This window comes from Typopeltis vanoorti, chromosome 2, assembly GCF_054136105.1.
Source record: "Typopeltis vanoorti isolate ZY-2024b chromosome 2, IOZ_Tvanoo_1.0, whole genome shotgun sequence".
Lineage (NCBI taxonomy): Eukaryota > Metazoa > Arthropoda > Arachnida > Uropygi > Thelyphonidae > Typopeltis > Typopeltis vanoorti.
Window position 1 is genome coordinate 108845968 of NC_143550.1, and position 22800 is coordinate 108868767.

The 22800-nt window shown below is 34.4% G+C and overlaps 1 protein-coding gene across 5 annotated transcripts in view; it reads right to left on the reverse strand.

Moving 5' to 3' along the window:
• Window positions 1–22800, reverse strand: part of LOC150109321 (Na(+)/H(+) exchanger beta-like) — a 489491-nt gene that overhangs the window by 293903 nt on the left and 172788 nt on the right. For all 5 annotated transcript variants that reach the window (XM_090412496.1, XM_090412499.1, XM_090412495.1 and 2 more), the window contains one exon: window positions 14005–14050. In XM_090412496.1, coding sequence (XP_090268622.1) covers window positions 14005–14050 — 46 coding nt within the window. The remainder of the gene's footprint in view (window positions 1–14004; window positions 14051–22800) is intronic.

The window sequence follows — 22800 nt, forward strand, 5'->3', positions numbered from 1 at the left end:
AATATTCAAAATCTGTAGTGCCCAATAAATGGTTGGAATGGAATTCATTTTTCTTTTATCTATTTACAAGGTTGAAATTATATATTTTTATTAACACAAGACCTCCAAGGAGTCAAATACGAGGGTGGTCTGAAATGTTCTCGGCCTCAACCATAGATGGCAACACTATCGGCAAGATTTTTTTTTTCTAAGTTGGTACATCTGTTAAATTGCAAGTCATTCTATCAAGTAGTTTGTTTATACAGCTGTCTGAAGCAAAAGTGTTGTCTGTATCCCTTGAAATGGATAAAACTGAGTATCGTGTGGTTATAAAATTCTTTGTAAAAGAAGGTTTAACGGCAAAAGAAATTCATTAGAAGTTCATAAAAGTTTGTGGGCACTCTTCTCCTTCATTTTCGACAATTAAGAAATGGGCTACTGAGTTTAAACATGGCCATACCAGCCTTGAAGATGATCCAGGTGAAGGGCATCCAAAAGAGTGTAACAACACCAGAAATCATTGATCAAGTGCATGATATGGTATTGGATAACTAGCGAGTCAAAGTGTGTGAAATTGCTGACAATATAGGCATTTCAAAAGAACATGTAGGATATATTTTGCATGAAGAATTGCAAATTAAAAAGCTTTGCAAAGATGGGTGCTGGGCTTGCTCACAGTAGATCAAAAATGCTCGCACAAAAATTTTGGAGCATTTTAACAACAGTTTTAATTAAACTGATTTTGTGCATCGATTTATTACTGTGGATGAGACTTGGATTCACTATTATACATCAGAATCCAAACAGCAGTCAAAACAGAAGCCGGTGTTCAGCGCAAAAGAAGGCAAAGTCAGTTCCATCAGCAGGAAAGGTCATGGCATCGATGTTTTGGGGATGCTAAAGGCATTTTGCTTATTAATTATCTTGAAAAGGGTAAAACAATAACCAGGGAATTTCTTCCACATTAACCCAGTAACATCCCCTTATCAACTTAATCATATCATATCCCATAATCATATCTTAATCATATCCCCCCCTCTCCTCCTCCCATTCACGAGCTTTTGCAATTTGAATTTCCTCAATCTGTCTTCATATCCCATATCCCAAAGACCAGTTACCATCTTAGTCAGTCTTCTATGGACCCTTTCTGATATATCCTCACCATGAAAAGCAGGGAATCAAATCTCTGCACTTATACAATGGAATCATAACATTTTTATTCCTGCACATTAAGGTCCTCTGCATCATTGCCATAATCAGATGTGATGACTTCACACCTTGTGCAATGTTACCTCTGAATTTAAGTTCTTTCCACCACCACTACTCCCAAGTCTCATCTCCTCGACTTCATTGTTGAAGAGATGAGACTTTTGTCACCTACCAAAATTTCAGAACCTTACACTTTGCAAAACTGAACTCACAGTTCCACATACTTAACGACTCATCTTGTTAAGACATAACATCTGCTTAATTTCTCATCACTCCCTTCAGTTTTACATCATCTGCAAACAGTTGTATATCTTAAGTTAAACCTGTCCCAATATCATTAATATACAACATAAATAATAATGGCCCCAAAACTGACCTCTGTGACATACACACACACACTACTATTGACTTTCCTTTTTCAGGATATCATACCTCCATACACAACTTGCTGATAACTATTTGACAGCCAGTCATCTATCCAACTCACTAATCTAGCTTCAATTTAGTTACCAACTTGTGGTGGGCAGGCTATCAAAAGCCTTTGAAAAATCGAGAAATCTAAGTGTAGCACTGTATACCCTTGTCCAATACATTTGTCACCTGTTATAGTACATAAGTTGGTAAAACATGACCTCCCTTTAACAAGCACAGAGAATACTGCTGTTATCAACACACCTGTATTCTAGCTCTCACCGACCTCTCCAACATCTTAACACCAGATATACAGATTGGCGTATAATTTGTAGCCTTAGCTGCCTATGGGAAGTGGAAAATTTTATCTTTCTTCCACTCATTTGGGATTTGTGCTGTTATAAGACTCTTGTAAAACAAAGCCAAGGCTGAAGCTAACTTCTTGGAATGTGGCGATATATCATCAAGTATTATTGCCTTATTAACATCGAGCTTACTTAACTCCAAGTCTTTTCTCATTTCACTCTCTACACTTCAGCTTCTGATTTAATGCTGTGGATGAAACACCCTGATGAATTATTATTATTGCATGGAGTTAGCAAAATCATCATGTGAGGTTCATTCAACTGACAACATATTTTTCATATCGAATCTTAAAATCCTTGATACTTTTTGCATTAACAACACATTCTGGTAATGCGTTTCATTCACTGACAATTCTCCATGTAAAAAATCTACTCCTCACACTTCTCTTCATCATACTCTTACATAACTTCTAGGGATGACCTCTAGTTATTCCCCCTCTCGCCCTCTACTCTGTTTATAATCTCATCTGAATTAATCTGATAAAATCCTCTCACTAAATTAAATGTCTCTGTCATATCACCTCTTTTCCTCCAATCCACCAAACTCTGCAATCCACATTGCTTCAAACACTCTCCATAGCCAGCAATCCAAAGTCCTGATATTGTCTTAGTCACTTGCCTCTGGACCCTCTCCAATGTCTCCACATCACAATGAAAGCCAGGTGAACATATTTGAGCACAATAGTCCAAGTGTGGTCAGACCACACTTGGACCAGTGGCACAACCACTTCCTTATCCCTATATTTTAGAGTACTTCTAAAATCCTTGATAATTCTTGCATTTTATCAACCATCATCCCCAAATCTCATCCATTTCCTGCAGTACAGCACCATCAACATAGTACACAGCCTTACATTTCTGCACTCCAAAATGCAACACCTTGCACTTACCGATATTAAAACTACAACTCCACTCCTTTGTTCAAGTAATCTCCTATTTTCTATCCACAATTTTCCTCCAAATTAGTCTATTATTTGCCAACACTAAAATATTGTCATGTCTAACATTTTGCCAAGATGGCAGGAGGCATTTCTGAATCAATTCACCTAGACCTTGGTACTCCTCTGGATCTCTTTCCTGCCATCTTGACATCAAACACCTGTTTTGCTAACCTTTTGTCACCGGAGCTAACCTAAGGTGGTCACTTCTATTTAAGTGACCACCTTAGGTTAGCTCTGCTTACACATTCTTGAATACTAACAATGTTAAGTTCCTTTCTAATATCTTCATTTTTAATATGATTCTGCCAATGATGCCATCTGTTCACTCCTCTAATTTTTCTCAGAATCCTCATATCAAGTTCTTTATTTCTAAACCAACTCTCAGATCCATAACTTAAAACTGGTTTGAACACTGTTGTGATTTCTCTCTTATTCCAAATACAGCTGGATTTATACAGCTGGCTAAACCATCATTTTGCTTATTCTGTTGTCTACTTTGAGATTTAACTTGCAATCTTCATTAAAAACTGTGCCAAACAAATATTGTATTTGTTCCATAGGCAGAATGCAGTTGATGTATTCAATGTTTCTACCTATTTCATAGTTTTGGTCTTTTCATTGCGGATTTTCAACTAAATTTGTTCCAGTATTATTCAGTTTAATTAGAGAATGCTGAAGATTTGCCCTAGATGTGGTTAGGAGTACAATATCATCTGCATAAAGCAAAGAGCTAAGTTTTGACATCTCTAATCCTAATATCAGGCCTAATGTCCCTTTTTTTCATAATGTGATCCATATAGAATATGAATAAGTGGAAATAATGTTCTTCCTTGTCTTCCTGATTTTACATCAAACCATCTTCCTGTATTTCCTTCAATTTTAATTGCTGCCTATCAACTTAAATATAGACTATGTATTGTTCTGTATAATGTTCCATTCAGCCCATATAATTGTAGTGTTTTGAAAAGCTTTTCTCTGGGCACTTTGTCATATGCCTTTTCTAGATCTTCAAAATTATAGTATGTGTCCTTGACATATTCCCACGATTTCTCAACTATCTGTCTTAAAGTGAAAATCTGATCTTGACAACCTATATTTGGCCTGAACCCAGCTTGTTCTTTTCTAAGTTTCTCTTATGCAGTCTTTCTCTTTCTCAATCTCTTATCAAGTATGCTTGCATAAATCTTACCTGGAACACTTAGTAGAGAAATTCCTCGGCAATTCTCACATTCAGCTTTATTCCTTTTTTTTTTTTTTTATATAGATGGATACTATGTTAGCTCTACTCCAATCATAAGGAATTTGACCTTCAGACTAGGCCCTATGAATTATGCAGCATAGCACTGCAAAACTTTATATCTCCATACTTAAGCATTTCTGGTCAAAATTCATCGACTCTGGAGAGCTGCCTTTCCACATTTCAGTTTTTGATGGCTTTTTCTATCTCGAGTATACATATGTACTCCTATTTGTATTTCTCTTGAAAATGTTCTAGATAGTTCTATTACTGCTTGTTTCGTTTAACAGTCTTTCAAAGTAATTACTCCAGACATCTATGATATCCTTATCTTCAGTTTTCATGTCACCTTTATCATTCTTTGTTCCTTTTTTCAGCACTCTTTCCTCCATTTGTAAGGTTCTTCAATAGCCTCCAGAACATTTTGCCACCTTCCTGATATTTATTTTCCAGTCTCCTACCAAAATCTCTGAACAGTTTTAACTGTTCAGAGATTTTGGAGCATTTTAACAACAGTTTTAATTAAACTGATTTTGTGCATCGATTTATTACTATGGATGAGACTTGGATTCACTATTATACATCAGAATCCAAACAGCATTCAAAACAGAAGCCGGTGTTCAGCGCAAAAGAAGGCAAGTCATTCCATGACTTTTGTTTAGCTACATGTAAAAACGTAGCTTAGCTCTCTTACATTTTTTCTGTGTATTCTTTTTAGGACATCTGCTGACTTATTTGCTAGGAATGTTTGGTATGCTTTCTTCTTTTCCAGAACTGCTTCTTTAACTTCTTGTGTCTACCATGGTGTTCTTATTTTTCTATCCATACAGACAACTTCACCACATACCTCCCTAGCTACATCAATCAATGTCCTCTTCAGAGTTTGCTACTGAGACTAGAAGGTTTGGTTCTTGTTTACAAACTGGTTCAAATTTTCTTCAATAATATTTGTATAGTTAAGTCCACTGTTCAACTTTACTGAACTTGAATTCTTTTTAAAACTTTCTTACATACTGTTCTTTTCAATGTATATCCATTTTTATCCTGCTTAGCATTATATATCAATCACTTCCGATTTTAAATCCTCTGTATACCCTTGTATCTTGGACCAGCATGAAGATATCACTATCAATAATGACATAGTCAATGAGGCTTTTCTTATTTCTTATGTCTTCTCTCTCCATTAGAACTTGTGTGCATCTGTTGTTGCAACTGCAGGTGTGCATCAGACCCATATGTTGCAACTTAAAAACTAACTTTTCATTTTGCTGCCAAATGCTTTTGCAAAATCCAAAAAATGACAATGTATGCCTTACCCTCATTCACTGTTCTTGTTACTCTATTGCAAAAGGTAAAGATATTAATAAAACAAGTGTATCCCTTGACAAATCTGTGCTGGCTTGCATAAATAATATTGCTTTCATCTGCCCAATTGTATAAACATATTCTTATCAATTTCTCCAAAACCCTAACAAACTGCAGAAGAAATACAGCCCTATAATTTGACACCTCTGCTCTGCCCCTACTTTTATAGAAAGGAACTTTCTTACTCCCCTTCAAATCTCCAAGAATGAATGAATGAAATACATTCTCTAGGAAGGTTTAATGAAAGTCTTGCAACTTATCCTGTTACAAGACTTTCATTAAACAGCTAAGTTAATGGTACAGTCAGTTCCACAGCACATTTCCTTAAAAGACATGGTAAAATTCCAACTAGTACCCTACCTCCACTGAAACACACACACACACCATGCTCACATTTAACAAACTCAGTATTCAGAATAAATCCTCATCATTCACTTCTAATACTTCACAACTACTTATCTCTCTCTCAGAATAAAGCCCTCTATACAAGGATGGAACACTCTAATAAATTGATCATTAAATAGATTAACTATGTCATCTTCATCCATCCCCAGAGTCCCACCTCCATTTATTCCAAGTAATCCATCCACAGTCATTTTTCCTACTGCTAGCCACATAACAAAAAATAACTCCTTTTGATTCTCCTTGGAGGATTGCAGTAGTCTCCTCTTGTGTTCTAATTTTTCTCTCCCTGGAATACTAGTCACACCTTCCTAGCCTGAGCCTTATAATTCTTATGCAACTCTACTCCACCTCTTTCTTTATATGTCATCTATAATCTCTTTTTCATCTGCAATTCCTGTTTAATTTCTCTAGCCAGCTATTTTATGCAAAATCACTCTATATTCTTTACTACTTAAGGTACAACCTGCCATTGCTGTCAACATTTTTTTTTTTTTTCTTAAGTATCTGCCAGATGAATATGGAAAACCAGTGCATTGAAATATGCAGAAGGTAATAATAACTATAAGAATAGCCACTATTACTCCCTGCATACTCCACCTGGCTGTACAATATAGTCTACATCCTCTTATTTCTCAAGTCACTATCCCCCACATGATGCCTTCCTGCTACATTCCACCTTTGCAATTCCAGTTTCCTTGCATTAACACATTCACTTGCCAGTAAACAACAGTCTCTCCAAATGCCTGCATTCTTCTGTACAAATGTGATCCATCTCTTGCATACAACTCTCTCTTCTGTCCTCAAATGTACTCCATGAATCTGCATATTTAGACCTCTCTTCCTACACATTCTTGCTTTCATCTCATTCGTTATCACTGCCCTTCCCCACCACTCCACATTACATACCAAGGCAACACACTCACTATATTTCCGTTGATACATTTCTGCTGCTCATAACATCAATCTCAACTCTCTCGCTATGTGGTTCACGCTATCACTCACATCATTCTTACCAATCATTACTATCATCTTCTCTACATTTTCACCTTGCTTCGTTGCTATTGCCACCATCTCAACTTTCTCCAACTTCATCTCTTCCCATCTCTTCCAACCTCATCTTCTTATGCACTTCTCTCATTTTCCTCATACAAGCCAACCTCTCCAGCCTTCTAATCTCTTCATTGACCCTCCTCAACTCAGTCTTCATGCCTTCTGTCTTCTCTCTCTCTCTCTCTCTCTCTCTCTTAGCAATTCTATTTCTCTCTCCACATGTCCTGCTCTCAACTGACAATCACACACACAAACATGGCCATCAGATAAACCATCTCCCTCTGCCACACTGTCCAAGATCAAATCCATAGGTACATCTCACATTCTCTCTACCCTCTGACACACTATTGGTATTTACAAATTGGCATGCATCAATTTCTGGAGCTCTATTTCTGCTGCTGAATCCTGAGATCAAAATATTTACGTCTCCCAGCTCTTTCCACTGTCTACATTTCATATACACACAAACATTCCTGTTCCTCATCTTCCACAGCTTTAAGCTACAGGATGTATACATGCCACATGGGTAGCAAGCTATAGCATCCTCAACTATGCTATGAATAATGTAGTCTTCAAATGGTGGTGGGCTGGGAAACATATAAGAACTGGTGGCCACCATGATGAATACAACTGATACAGCTGGATACAATACAGAGACAAATAATTTTGTAACAAAAAACTATTTTCTCAGGGGCTCATATTGGTGAGTACGGGCATGGCAAACCCGAGATACCCAAGCTAGACCTGATCTTACTTCGTACAATATACACTTCGTATATCATATCTGGAGACTGGTCTTCTACTCTTCTTTCCCTCTACTCTCTCTCTTACTTCTTCCCCTCAGTGCTATTAGAGCAATTCGAGGGCGATGGGGTGACTCTTTCCTCTCAAACTGTAGTTTTCACTATCTACTAAAAAAAAGGCAAGCCTAGCTGTCTTAAGTGGCAGCCCCACCACTAGGATACCTATTGTCATGCTGGTCACTTGACATAGGGAGACACATATTACTTTCAAGTCACAATGAAATCCAAACCGGAGAAAACATGGGAAACGACAGCAAACTGGAAAAGGTTAAGAAACTTTGGAAAAAGAAAAACGTGATGAAATATGCTACATGGAACAATAGAAGCATAGCACATAAAGAAGAAGAATTAGATAAAATTTTAAATATGAAAATATAGAAATTGCAGTTCTTACAGAAACAAAAAAAGAAACTTAAAGGAACAAAAGAAACAGTTAACAACGATATCATATATAGTGGAGTGGACAAACAAATACATGCAAAAGCTGGTGTAATGATTTGGATCCATAAATCGATTAAAGCAAAAATAACTCATTATACATACTGGAATGAAAGAATATTAGAAGTGTGATTAAAATTAAATAAAGAAAATTTAACAGTTGTAAAACTGTTAAATTTACTTATGCTCCTGAAGAAGGAAAAGAAGAAGAAAATGATTACTTTTAAAAAGAGTTATTTGTTCACTCCACTATATATGATACTGCAATTAGCTATGTCTTTTGTTCCAACAGAGGATTAATAACTACTTAGAAAAAAAATACAAGAAAATGAAGACATTGAGAAAGAATGGAATAATATAAAAGAAATTATTGCATCAGCAGCATATGAAAGTCTAGGAACACACAAAAAATATCATAAAAATAAAAAATTACATATATGGGACAATGAAATAAAAACAATAATTGAAAATAAAAATCTGGCTTTTAAAAGATGGTTAAGTAGAAAAAAACAAGAAGATGAAATTGAATATAAAAAAAGACGAGCAATAGCCAAAAGAGAAACCAGAAAGAGACACAGAGAAAGCTGGGAAAAATTTGTATCATATCTAGAAAATGACATATACAAAATAAGACCCAGCGTACAAAATACTAAAACACATGAATGCAGATATAAAAGAAACTGTAAATATAAATTGTGAAATAGATGTAAAAGAATTCTTGGATTACTTTACAGATCTTTGGACGGATAATACTGGCATCAAAAATAATTACACCTTACCAGAACCTTACAAAATACCTTAAATGATATGATAACAATAAAAGAATTAAAGGACAACCTAAATAAAATTAAAAATGGCTAATCAGCAGGAGAAGATGGGATAAACTCCGAACTGTATAAATTTGCTGGAAAAAAATTTCATCAAAGATTACTAAAATTTTTAAATAAAATATATACAAATGGACAAATACCAATAGAATAGAATACAAGCATAGTAATACCTATATTTAAAAAAAAGAGGATATAACAAAACCTGCTAACTACAGCGGTATTAGTTTATTGAATACATGCTACAAAATATATAGCAGAATACTTAATGAAAAAATAAAAATATACAGTGAAAAAATATTATTAGAAGGTCAAAATGGATTTAGAAAAGGACACTCTGCAATGGATGCAGCTTTCTGTTTAAAACTACTTATAGAAAAAAAGAAGAGAATTTAATTTGGAAACTCATCTTTTGTTATAGATTACGAAAAAGCATTTGACAAAGTAAAAAGATATATACTGTTTGATATATTACAAAGAATAAATATACCTAATATTTTACTACATGCAATATTGAATATATATAAAGATAATGAAATAAAAACAAAAATAAATAAAAAGTTGTCTGAAAAACAATCTATAAACCAAGGAGTAAGACAGGGATGCCCTCTGTCTCCAACACTTTTCAATATTTACATTAATGACAGCTTAAACACCATAAACAATCAAGGTATATAGAAATTTCTCGGAATAACAAAATAAATATGCTATTGTTTGCAGATGATCAGGTAATAATATCAGATAAGAAAGACAATTTACAAAGAGCAATATATAATTTAAACATTATAGTAGAACAGTTTGGATGAAAGTTTCCATAGAAAAACTAAAACAATGGCATTTTGTGGACAAACTCCAGTTAGAAGCAAAATAGTTATTAATAATAAAATAATAGAACAGATAAATACTTTCAGTTATCTTGGATGTGAAATATCATATGAAGGAGAAAAAGACATAAAATTAAAAACTTCAAAATTTTTACAGATTATAGGCTTGATAAATAGAGCACTCAACTCATTTTGGCATTTTTTTGGCAACAATGGCATTTTGTGGACAAACTCCAGTTAGAAGCAAAATAGTTATTAATAATAAAATAATAGAACAGATAAATACTTGCAGTTATCTTGGATGTGAAATATCATATGAAGGAGAAAAAGACATAAAATTAAAAACTTCAAAATTTTTACAGATTATAGGCTTGATAAACAGAACACTCAACTCAAATATAGTACAAAAAGAAACATGCTTGAAAATATACAATACTTTAGCAGTGTCCACATTATTATATGGCAGTGAAATTTGGACAATAAACAAACAAGATGAACAAAGAATAAAAACAAGTGAAATGAGATTGATGAGAAGAACTGTAAAATACACATTAGTAGATCAAAAATGGAACGAAGACATTTTAAAAGAACTAAAAACAAAATCAACAGAAGAAAAACGAAACAATTATAAACAAAAATGGATTGAACATGTAAACCAATTGGCCAGCACCCGACATCCTTAACAAATACTAAAATATAAGCCAAATGGAAAGAGAAGGCAGGGTAGACCTCAAAAAAGGATACTGGATGGATAATGAGGCCAGAACAGACCAATATGGTCTATTCCCCGTAATTAGTGTCATGATGATGATGACAAAAAACTATCATACAAAAAACAAACACTTTCAATAATTCAAATTTAAAGAACAGTATTGATAATAAAATAAACAAAATATTCAAATATCCTTTATGACTACATTCATGTTAATACAATAACGGTTCACAATGACCAACTTTTATTTTACTGACATTTCTTTTGAGTGGTGAGCTATCACATAGTCATTACTTTCAGAACATTCTTTACAGTGAGATTCCTACAAGTTTGATATGGTGAAAACAAACTTGTGTATGTGATATTTTACCTTAAATTCATTTGATGACTTCATATTTCCTCACATTTGAAGCAACACATCCCAATCATCCACTATTTCCTATGTAAAAATCTACTTCTCACTTCCGTGCTCATTACTTTCTCATACAACTTTCAGGGATGGCTACTATTACTTCTCCTCTCTTCTTCAACTACATGTATAACCCCTCCAGGGCCAGTTTTATCATTAGGGGAATCTAGGCTAAGACTTCAGGGCTTATGTTTGTGTGAGTATGACAAAATATATATAGAGAGAGATAATGTATAGGGGCACCTAAATTTTCTTTGACTAGGGGAATCAGATACTCTCGGACCGGCCTTGAACTCCTCCATGTTTGTCTGGTAAAATCTCCTCACCAACTTAAACTTCTCTATCATATTATCCTATTACCTCTTCTCCAGTTATCTAGCAAGCTCTGCAATTTGCATTGGATCCTCTTCAGAGTTTCATCATTATTGCAGAATTAAAAGATGTTGAAAGTTTATTTTTCACTTGGTTAGACTATAATAAATTTAGTTTAATCTTTTATCCAAGTGTGAACAAACAAAGTTTGCACCTGAAAGTATCTTCAGGATTGGGGTAAGGTGGTACAACACTGGCAACTCGTTGCAAAGGTGGAGCAAGCTAACATCACTCCTATCTCAGTATCTCCCATAATGCAAAACACATCTCCTTGCAGGCATGTATAATGTTATGCATTAAAGGAAGGGCCACTACCCAGACTAGTTTTGACCTTTATTGAGGTCTCTTCAGTAGTGTTGTACTACCTTACCCCAGTTCTGAAGATAGTTTCAGGTGCAAACTTTGTTTGCTCACACTTCGATAAAGGATTAAACTGAATTTATTATAGTCTAACCAAGTGAAAAATAAACTTTCAACATCTTTCTCTAAATCGAGAGTAATTTAATAAAAAGGTGGCACACCGTTTGGCAACTCCTATAGGTAAGGATGACCTTGCTAATGCTTTTGCCTGGTATCTCCACTTGGGTCTGTCTCCCACCGAAGAGACCTCAATAAAGGTCGAAACTAGTCTGGGTAGTGGCCTTCCCTTAATGCATAACATTATACATGTCTGTCCGCAAGGAGATGTGTTTTGCATTATGGGAGATACTGAGATAGGAGTGATGTTAGCTTGCTCCACCTTTGCAATGAGTTGCCCGGTGTTGTACCACCTGAAGATACTTTCAGGCGCAAACTTTGTTTGCTCACACTTGGCTAAAGGATTAAACTAAATTTATTATTGCAGAATTAAGCTTCTTTAAGTCAATGTTTTAATCCTCTTTAATAATTTGTACTTTTATAATGACTAAGACAACTAAAATACTAGTGCTTCTAAAAAGGGAATCTAATGTGAATGAATCATTTTTATTATATTGTGTCTAATCCTTATCTACCATTAAACCATTGCATGAGATGTAGAAATAGATGTAGGTTTTTTAACTTGGGTATACTATTGTGTCTAATCCTTATCTGCCATTAAACCATTGCATGAGATATAGAAATAGATGTAGGTTTTTTAAGTTGGGCTATGTTAAAGATACCAAGCAATTTTATAAGCTGGGTTTTAATCCTTTTTTCCCAAGTAAACAAACAGACAAGTCAAGTTTGCACCTGCACATAGTGCAAGTCCGAGGCAACTCGTGGTAAAGGTGGAGTAAGCTCTGATCACTTTCCTTAGTATTTTCCCTTAATGCAAAGCACATCCACTTGCGGAGATGTATGATGCTATGAATTGAAGGTAAGGACCACTACCCAGACCAGTTTCGACCTTTATTGAGGTCTCATCAGTGGGAGCCAGACCATAAAAATGCCAAGGGTGAAGTAATGCAGAGCTTATAAATTTTACCTAAACAAGTTGCCACAAGGTGCTTTGACCTTATTAAATAAAAATCTCCAGATGAGAGTAAGATGTAGAACGTTTTTTAACTTGGGTATACTTTGTTAAAGATACTAAGCAATTTTATAAGCTAGGTTTTAATCCTTTTTTCCCAAGGAAGCAAACAGACAAGTAAGTCAAGTTTGCACCTGCGCGTAGTGCAAGTCCGAGGATTAAAACCTAGCTTATAAAATTGCTTGGTACCTTTAACATGGTATACCAAATTAAAAAACTTTCTACATCTTACTCTCATCTGGAGATTTTTATTTAATAAGGTCAAAGCAACTTGTTTAGGTAAAATTTATAAGCTCTGTATTTCTTCAACCTTGGCATTTTTATGGTCTGGCTCCCACTGATTAGACCTCAATAAAGGTCGAAACCGGTCTGGGTAGTGGCCTTTACCTTTAATGCATAGCATCATACATCTCCGCAAGGGGATGTGCTTTGCATTAGGGGAAAATACTAAGGAAAGTGATCGGAGCTTACTCCCCCTTTACCATGAGTTGCCTCGGACTTGCACTACGTGCAGGTGCAAACTTGACTTTCTTGTCTGTTTGCTTACTTAGGAAAAAAGAATTAAAACCTAGCTTATAAAATTGCTTGGTATCTTTAACATGAGATATAGAAAGTAAATATTTGTGAATATGTGTACTTACAAGAAATTGTTTTGGTATTTATTTCATCTTTTATGTCACTTCTGCCCATGAAAGGTTTATAACATATAACACATTTAGAAAGGTAATTAAGTTCAGGGTCAAATAACCAAGAATCCTACTCTAATATGGAACTTTTTTTTCAAGCTACTTCAAGCCTCCAAATAAGCAGAGTGGCAGTGGTATCATAACATACAATAAAATCATTTATACCTAAACACATTCAGAAATGTCCATATCAAATTGGGATTCAATCTCATAATCTCAATTAGAGAGCAGAGACTCTTCATTTGGCCAACAATCCATCAACAAGCATTATACCCAACATGAGGCATGGACCCATAATCCAAAAACAAAACAAAACAAAACCAGCTAATCCAAATTTAATAGTGTACACATAGACAGTAAGCTGTGTGAAGATGATAAATTGTGCAGTGTTGTATAGGGTAGAGTTGCTTCCCATGGGGAGTCCCGGGACTCCGTAATATATATATATATATATATGTGCATTAATTTGTTAATTCACTTACCATGACTCAGGAATAATTGATGAGAGAAAGTCAGCATGATGAAAACCTAACAAATGATAGAAGATAAATATTAATAATGCATTTCAAAAAATAAAACACATATTCTAGAGGATAATTGAATTTGGACTGCAAAGCAAAAGTAGAACTCCAACATTTTGAAATTATTGAATACATATATATATATATTTACAAGTGAACATAAAGTATACATTGTTGGAAGTTTATTCACTTGGTTAGACTATAAATTATATTTAATTTAATCTTTTATCCAAGTGTAAGCAAACAAAGTTTGCACCTGAAGTATCTTGAAGACTGGGGCAACTGATGGCAAAGGTGGACTGACTTCACATCACTTGCTTTAGTATCCCATAATGCAAAGCACATCTCCTTGCGGACATGTATAATGCTATGCATTATGGGAAGGGTTACTACCAAGACCGGTTTCAACCTATGTTTAAGTAAAGGGTCTTTCTAAAAATTAGGTGATCCCCAGACCACTTAAAACGAGTGACCGAAGGAATGTCCAACTCAGCGTTGGTTCCACTAAGTGATAGGCTCACCCTACCACTGAGCACAACTGCTCACATTCCAGGGAAAAGCATCCACTGACAAGGCCCCACATGGGCCATGCAGGAAAACACTCTCCCCTGAGACTCAAATTGCTCTCTCAAGTCAGACCTCCTCGAAATCTAATTATTTGCTTCCCTTCCAGATGTTGTGAAGTATCATTGACATCACCAGTATGATATATACTGATAAAGTTTTTGTTAAATAAACATCTTGTCATGCCCACTATTAAGTTACTGAAATGTGAGATGAATAATTATCCTTCCTCTTAGTTGACACGTAGTAGAAGAATTCCCTGGATAATCCCCTCTCATAGTGTACTTCTTTATCATGCATGTTGACTTTAAAGACTACATTTTATATTCCATATATTCTTCATGCATCTGATCACTACTCTTGTACTTCTTCTGTATCATCATGTATTAAATTATTTCAGGAAATTTCAACTTAAATAAGCTAAATAATAATTAAAAGAAATTTTTAATCAATACTTCCTATATTTCAGCAATGTTACATTACCATCTTCATGGGAACATAATACTATATGAGCACGCAGGCACTAACAACGAGCAAATGAGGCCAAAGAGAGTAACTAATGTTGTTCCTAGAGTCCAAAAGGTGCCCTCTAGTGGGCTAAATCGGGTTGTCTTGGCTGTTGGGCTGATGTTCTCATGATGCAAGCTTCCCAAATTTGGGGCAGTCTCATGAACCCAAATTTGTTGAGGTTTGAGAAGTTTTTTAGAGCTGAGGCTGATTCCATTAACAATCTTTCCTATTTATATTTGCAGCGATGTAGTAAAGTGGCTTTCTTCCAACGTATTCTGTGGTGGGTATCCAGAGCAAGGTCAGCAAGCCCAAAATGGCTGTATTGGTGAAACCGGATGTAGTATTTATATTTGGATATCCTGATATTAGCTGTCCTGCCTATGTGGCCATAGTAGGACAGATTAGCCTGCTGGGGGGGGGGGGGGACCTTTAGGACTAGGAACAATGTTAGTTACTATCTTTGGCCTCATTTGCTCATTGTTAGTGCCTGTGTGCACATATCATAGTTTTATGTTCCCATGAAGAGGACAATGTAACATTGCCAAAATATAGGAAGTATTGATTAAAGTTTTCTTTTAATTAATATTTAGTTTGCATTGTAATTTCCTGAAATAATTTAATAGTCATGTGTTACCAACATATAAGCTTGTATACAAGAAGAACTGTATCATCTTCATTACAAACATTGCCTGCCAAATTTCATTGTTCATCCAACATCTACTTTATTTATTTCATATAAATCTTGGCATTTGCTTGTGTAAGGTGCTTCCTAATCACTTTCCATGCTCTGTCAACCTATTTTCCACACAACTCATACCTAAGGTATTGATGCTAGTTGTTTCTCATAATCACTCATCTTATAATTCCACATATATCATCATCATGTGTATCAAGGATTTAGGCCTAGCATGGCCTGTTCCGGCCTTAGAAGTCATCATTGCATTGTTTAAGAGGTCATCCTGGTTTTCTTTTTCCTAATGGCTTGTACTTTTTTTATGTTAGGAGACTTGATGTAGTTTTATATAAATGTAACTGAACTGATAATGTATTTATTATGACCTTGGTATTATTGGCGTTTCAATATAGGAATATTCGTTTATGTTAGTAAACTGTTTATTGCAGCTTCAGGTGATCACTATGTTAATCTTCATTTTCAAATATACAATGTAATTGATATGCTCCAAGGTTTGACCTGTGCTCCTAATATATTAAACAGCACTACAATTAAAAATGTGCTCTAGAAATGATACTAGTAGGCAAAAATACTTTTAAAAGGCTTTTAATATGGTTGTGTAATTAATCTGTATAGTATAACGTGGATCTTTGTCAGACCTGAAGTTCCACATTATATACATTTCTACTACTCTGAGAATTCCTGTTATCTAGTTATAACAGGTAGTTACATCTGTTAGATCAAAGAATAACAATGTATTATAAAGATGTTTTTGTGAGTCATTACTAATAAGGATGAAAGAATTTAAGATCATAGAACTATAGTATAAATTAATTATTTTATTTATTTTGAAATGCCAGCAAAATATTATTTTCTTAACTAATAAGATCTGACTTAGTTTCTTGCAAAAGTTATATTGTAATTATTATAGAAAAGTACTCCTCAGTATTCATTTAATTCCATATTAAACAATTTTAGAGATACAAATTTAAAATGTAATATATGCTGCATAACTTTCTGGGGATTGTTTTGAAACAGTTAATAAAAAAATAATAAAAAAAAAAAAACATTTAAATGCAAACCAAATATTAACTGAGAATTAGATTCAGAATCTAAATACATAAATTACTATCCAAAACTGGATCAAGGCCTTCATGCATAATGCTTTGAAGTCAGACTTTTCTTTTGAGTTAGTTGGAATCTATTAAGAAAACACATTCATTCACATTATTAGGATGTCACTTTATCATATATATATATATATATATATATATATATATATAAGATACAAACATTTAGGTATGTACCTAAATAATTTCAAAACCTAAATGTAAATTTAGGTTTTGAAATTATTTACCATTGCAGTAAATTATTTTATCCTGTCTATACTTCAGAAATTATTACTGACATTGGCTTTATCTAATATCAAAGATACATAGATTCTAGTCTCATTAAAACTATCATTAGGTTACAAAAATTACTTTAATGTAATTATTTCAGTTGCTTAAAAAAAAAATGGGGCGTATTTTTGATACTATGAATAATGCTGATATACAATTAATGTGTTATCTGTTGTTTGTCAAAAGTATGACCGGATCATACTCTTGCTCAACTCTTTTATGTTATGTAAAATGTAAAAGAGAGCTGAGTTGAGTTTCTGAACTCTCCAAATAAAATACATCTTATTTGCAGAGCATTTTAAATATGTGAAATATATTAATGAAATATAATTTATATTTCTTATGCCATATAAAACAGTAAAAGTATGATACATTCCAGCATCAGATATGTGTAAGCATATGAGAGTAGAGAATCTAATTGCAGTGGTCAGTTATGATATTTGTATTTATTGATGGCTGGTATACTACTTTTAAAAATTCTATCACAGATTGTTTTTCTAGATTGTTTAATTTGACAACATCAGAGTTTTAACTACATCAGTTATTGAGCATGGATGCTTTGCTCTTTAGTTATATTAAAAATTAACTAAATAAATTAATGTTTTCATTTCTAAATACTTAATAAACAAAAAAAAAATTGTATATTTTTAATATTCATTATTACTATCTAACACATATTACAATAAGAAAGCAACTGTTTGAAAACACAGTTCTTTAGGCTTACTTATTTTCCATCATAGGTGGTATAAAAACAATGTTATCAATTAAAAAAAAAAAAATCAGCTAACGCCTTTTTATTCCCGTATATACGGGAGTAGGCGAGGCCATTTAGCCCTATCTAACTTTTGGAGACTGAGTGGGCAGTTCAATCTCCACTGGTACCCAATCAGAGACAGATGGCCCAAGGCTATCACTAATTAAGCGGTGCGCAGTGAAGAGAGACGGCTCAAATGTGCCGCCATCTCGTGGTGCCTAACCCTAACACAATATATTTAATGTCTGAAATAATGTGGGTTCTACGGTCGATTTTCTTGAGTTTACAGGACGAAAAACCTGCTTGCCCGTGCCAGAGATCGACTAACTCGGGAACCGGTCGAAAAAAGGCTTAGAAAAATTTCCTCTAGTCGCCGACTAGACTCGAAACCAAGACTTCCTTCGTGCGGCCTAGCGCGATGGTGTGCAAACGCCACATCCACTGAGCTATCAATTAATTTATTTATAAGATATAAATTTATTCGCTACTTTATGTAACTTAGCATATGTTTTTATCAGCTAATGAGACCTACTTCTCTGATATCATCACTTTACAGAGGATAAAATTTATAAATAACTGATATTTTTATTTTAAATATCTCAAATAGTGATTTCAACTATCTCAAATTTTAGTTTAATATAAAAAATAAATGTAAAATAATTGTTTTATATATATTTTAGGAAGCATCAATTATTGTTTACCACTACATTTTAGCTGGAAAGGAATAGTGCATAACTATATACAGTGGATTCCAGTTAATTGGGCCACAACTGGAATTAGCATAATTTGGCCCAATTAAGCAGGTGCCCCCTATTAAATGAAGTTGCACATCAAGAGTTCAAAAAAGGTGTATGTGCATAAACAAAATACAAGTTTGGACAAGTTTTTCATTTATTGGGTAGCAAAATTAATAACTTATAGATAAACAACTGGTTTTAATTAAAGTAAAACATTTGCCATAAAAATAATATCATTAGCAGTTAATGATGTTGTTGGAACTGATCGTGTGTGGCCTTTTTTTTTTTTAAATGACCATAAATAAAATCAGTGCAGGTATTTCTTCTTGTCTTGTCAGGTGTCTTCTCCTTCCAGGAGGTTGAATACCATGAGCTTCCAGCATTTAGTTTTGTGCTTCTCTCTTATATTCTTCATAAGACAAAAAGTTCCAGTCTTTGATATTTCCCATCCAATTTATTTAGTGCAGATAATAACATTGCCTTCCTGCATGATATAGTTGTAATCCAGTAAGAAATTTTCTAGTATCCTGGGTAGACACTCGTTCAAGTTCAAGAATATCATCCTCATCACTTTTGTGGTTTTTTAATGGATGTTTTGCAGCAATTTCCTTCTCAAATTTTTTATTTTTATGCTAGTATTGAAGACTATTATCAATGGATGCAAACTCTTCGTAGTTTCTGATGTGGTTCATGTCTAATGAGACATCATTTTCATTATCTGCTGTATATGTGATTAAATCACATAATAAATTAAATCACTTAAATCGCCAGCCTGGTTGGCCGAGTGGTTAGCGTATCCTCTCTCCAGCCAAAAGGTTGCGGGTTCGAATCCCGCCGTAGGCATGGATGTTTGTTTGCGAAAATACTAGTGGTGGTAGATGGCGTTGGTGTAGATGATGAAGGTAGTTGCAGCTGGTGGAGTGGTGGAGACGGAGAGTTGTAGAGCAGGTACCCTCCCTCGATGAGTCTTTGGACTCCCTGGAGGTGTTATATAATAATAATAATAATACTTTAAGGCTTGTTTTGGTAATCTTTCTATTTTCATTCTTTGAACATGCTCCATCTATTTATGTTTATATTTTTTAATTTTTTCTATTACTGATTCTTGGTTTAATTCTTTCATAATTTCTTCGTTTCTTTTGTGATCAAAGAGTATACTTTGCAGTTTTTCTCATAAACTTCATTACAGCTGTCATTAATCTTTGTTTGTCTTTCTGTTTTATTGTCCAGATTTCGCTTCCATACATACATTAAGACTGGTAGGGCTAAAGTATTGTATACTTTTAGTCTGGTTTGTTTTTGAACTAGGTTTGGTTTAAATATAGAGTTAATTACACCTGTTATTTTTAAATATTTTGCAATTTTTACATTTATATCTTTTTCATTTTCATATGTGATCGTACATCCTAGGTAGTTAAATGAATTCACCTGTTCTAAGATCTTGTTATCTATTACTATTTTAGTTCTTACTGGATCTTGTCCTTTAAAAGCCATAGTTTTTGATTTTTCTGTTGATATTATCATACCATAATCTTTGGCTATCTCATTTAGATATAAAATAGCTTTCTGTAAGTTATCTTCAGAATTTGTAATTATTATTTGGTCATTGGCAAAAAAGAGTGTGTTTAAGTTCACAGTAGGAGAAAGTTGAATACCTTGATGGAAATTTTTATTCCATTTTATTCCACATATATCCCTTCTTGAAAATAACATTTTTCTATTTGAACACCTCTGAAACTGGTATCTCATGATAACTTTTGCCAACCAGTGGTAAGATACTTCATTTGTGAGTGCATCCTGAGGATATCATCAAAGTCAGCTACTTAAAATCTTATGTTACTTCCATCACATGCTCCTTAAGATAGTCATTACTCAGAAATTCAACCAATTTATTCTCACTTCTCATACACTATTAAGGTGGGGAAATTTACATTATATCTTCTTTCCAATCACATTTGAGGGAGGCCATACATTACCCAAAGCAACAGCTGTTGCTTTCTTTTAAACTCATTCACACTAGATATATTCATTACTTCAAAAAATGCAAACTGTTCTGCTCACTGATTGTTCTATGAGAAAAAAAAAAATCTACCTGTTATCTTTTCTCAACTGCACAAAGTTAACTTCCATGAATGCCCTCTTGTCCTCTCCCCCACCTTCCATATAATAAAAAATTTTATCAACCAACATCCTATGAAGAACTCTAAAAATTGTATAGCTCTCTATCATATCACCCCTCTTTCTTCTATCTACCAGTGTCTGTAGTCCACATACTCAGAATCTGTCCTTGTAATCTACATTCCATAATCCCAATATCACTCATAACTTTTCTTTGCAGCCTTTCCACAGCTTCTTTATCCTTTTGGAACCCAGGAAACCAAATCTCCTCACAGTAGTTCAGGTGCAGTCAGGGGCGTAGCTAGGGGGCAGGCGGAGGGGTGGCCCACCCCAGGCAGCACTTTGCATGTAAGAAATCTTGCTATACTGTCTACAGAACAGCAACTGAATGATGAAATAGACTTCAACAATATCATCGACGATTTTGCTAACGGAAAAGCAAGAAAAATAACATTTTAGAATGTTGGAATTAAAGTTTTACTTCAGAAATAAACATAGTGTTTTAATTTATTTCCCTATACATCGTTTTGACTTTTTGTAGTATTTTTGGTGTGTATTGAGAGGGGTGACAAACTCGGGGACTTCCCCGGGCAGAAAAAGCTCTAGCTACGGCACTGGGTGCAGTCATATCAAGGCCTTGTAAAGTGGCAAAATTACATCCTTACATGTCAGTGTTTGTTACAACATCGCAGATATCCTCTGCGTTGTAGCTGCAATTTTTGTTATGTGACCTTTGAACTTCAACTTTCTATTTGGCATAACTGCAAGATCTCTAGCCTCATCAGTTACTCCAAGCATAATCCCACCAATATGCTGCTGGATACTACATCACACCAAGGTGCATAACTTTCCACTTACTAACACTAAATTAATAACTATTATTGTTTGCCCACACTTCAGTCTTTTCAAATCACACTGTAAATGCTGCACATCACAAGCAGCATCTTTGGTTGCCGTTCCTATCTTTGCATCATCATCAGCAAACAACTGAAGATCTTCTGTCAGCCCCTTTCCAACATCATTAACGTATAATTAAACAATGGTCCAAGGATTGATCACTGAGGGCACGCCACTGGTCACCTTCAATCTGGTAGGTTCACATCTCCCATATACCACTTTCTGATACCCATCTCTCAGGCATCCACTTATTGAAACCAAGAGCTTATATTCCAATCCCATATACTCTAGTTTATGTAATAGGCCTTTCATGTGATATCCAATCAAATGCCTTAGCCCGGTCAAATAATGTCACAGTGTATCCATTCTCTTTATCCAACTCGGACATAACATTATTATAAAATATGAGCAAATTGCTCAGAAATAAACTCCTTTTACTAAACCCATGCTGTTCCTTGCAAGGCATATTTTCTTTATCCACCCATTTCAATATGTGGCTCATTTTAGAGACATCTCTAAAAGTTTTACAATTTCTCCAGAGATAATGATAGGTTGATAGTTAGACATCAATTTTTGCACAACCCTCATGCAATAGATTATCATCCATTCTTTTATTTTCTGTGGGATCTTTTCTGAACTAAGACTGAAATTATACTAACATGCCAAAGGCCCTAGCCAGTTCAGTTGAACATTCCTTTAGCACATGCTGATATTACCATCTGCCCCAACTCTGAATTCTTATCCAGTTTATGCAACTCTAGAATGTCCTTTTCATGCACTTTTGTCTCTTAATCCAATGTAGTGGTGGTAGCATTGTGCATTATGTTACATACACCAGGTTGATAGATTTTTGTGAAGGAGCACTCATTATTTAAATTAGCTCATCTGCTTCTGATACTAGGGTAGAATTGTGAATTCAGTAAAGTTATTCTTCTGGATTCATTCTTTCTTTTACTTACAACATAACAAAATTCTTGTCAGTTGCCTTTAGCAGCTAATAGCTCTTCATACTCCAGCATAACTTTCTGTACAATACTCATAAGTTTACTGGTTTGAGCATCATTTATTTCATACCTCCTCTCACTCTCTATTTTAATGATATTC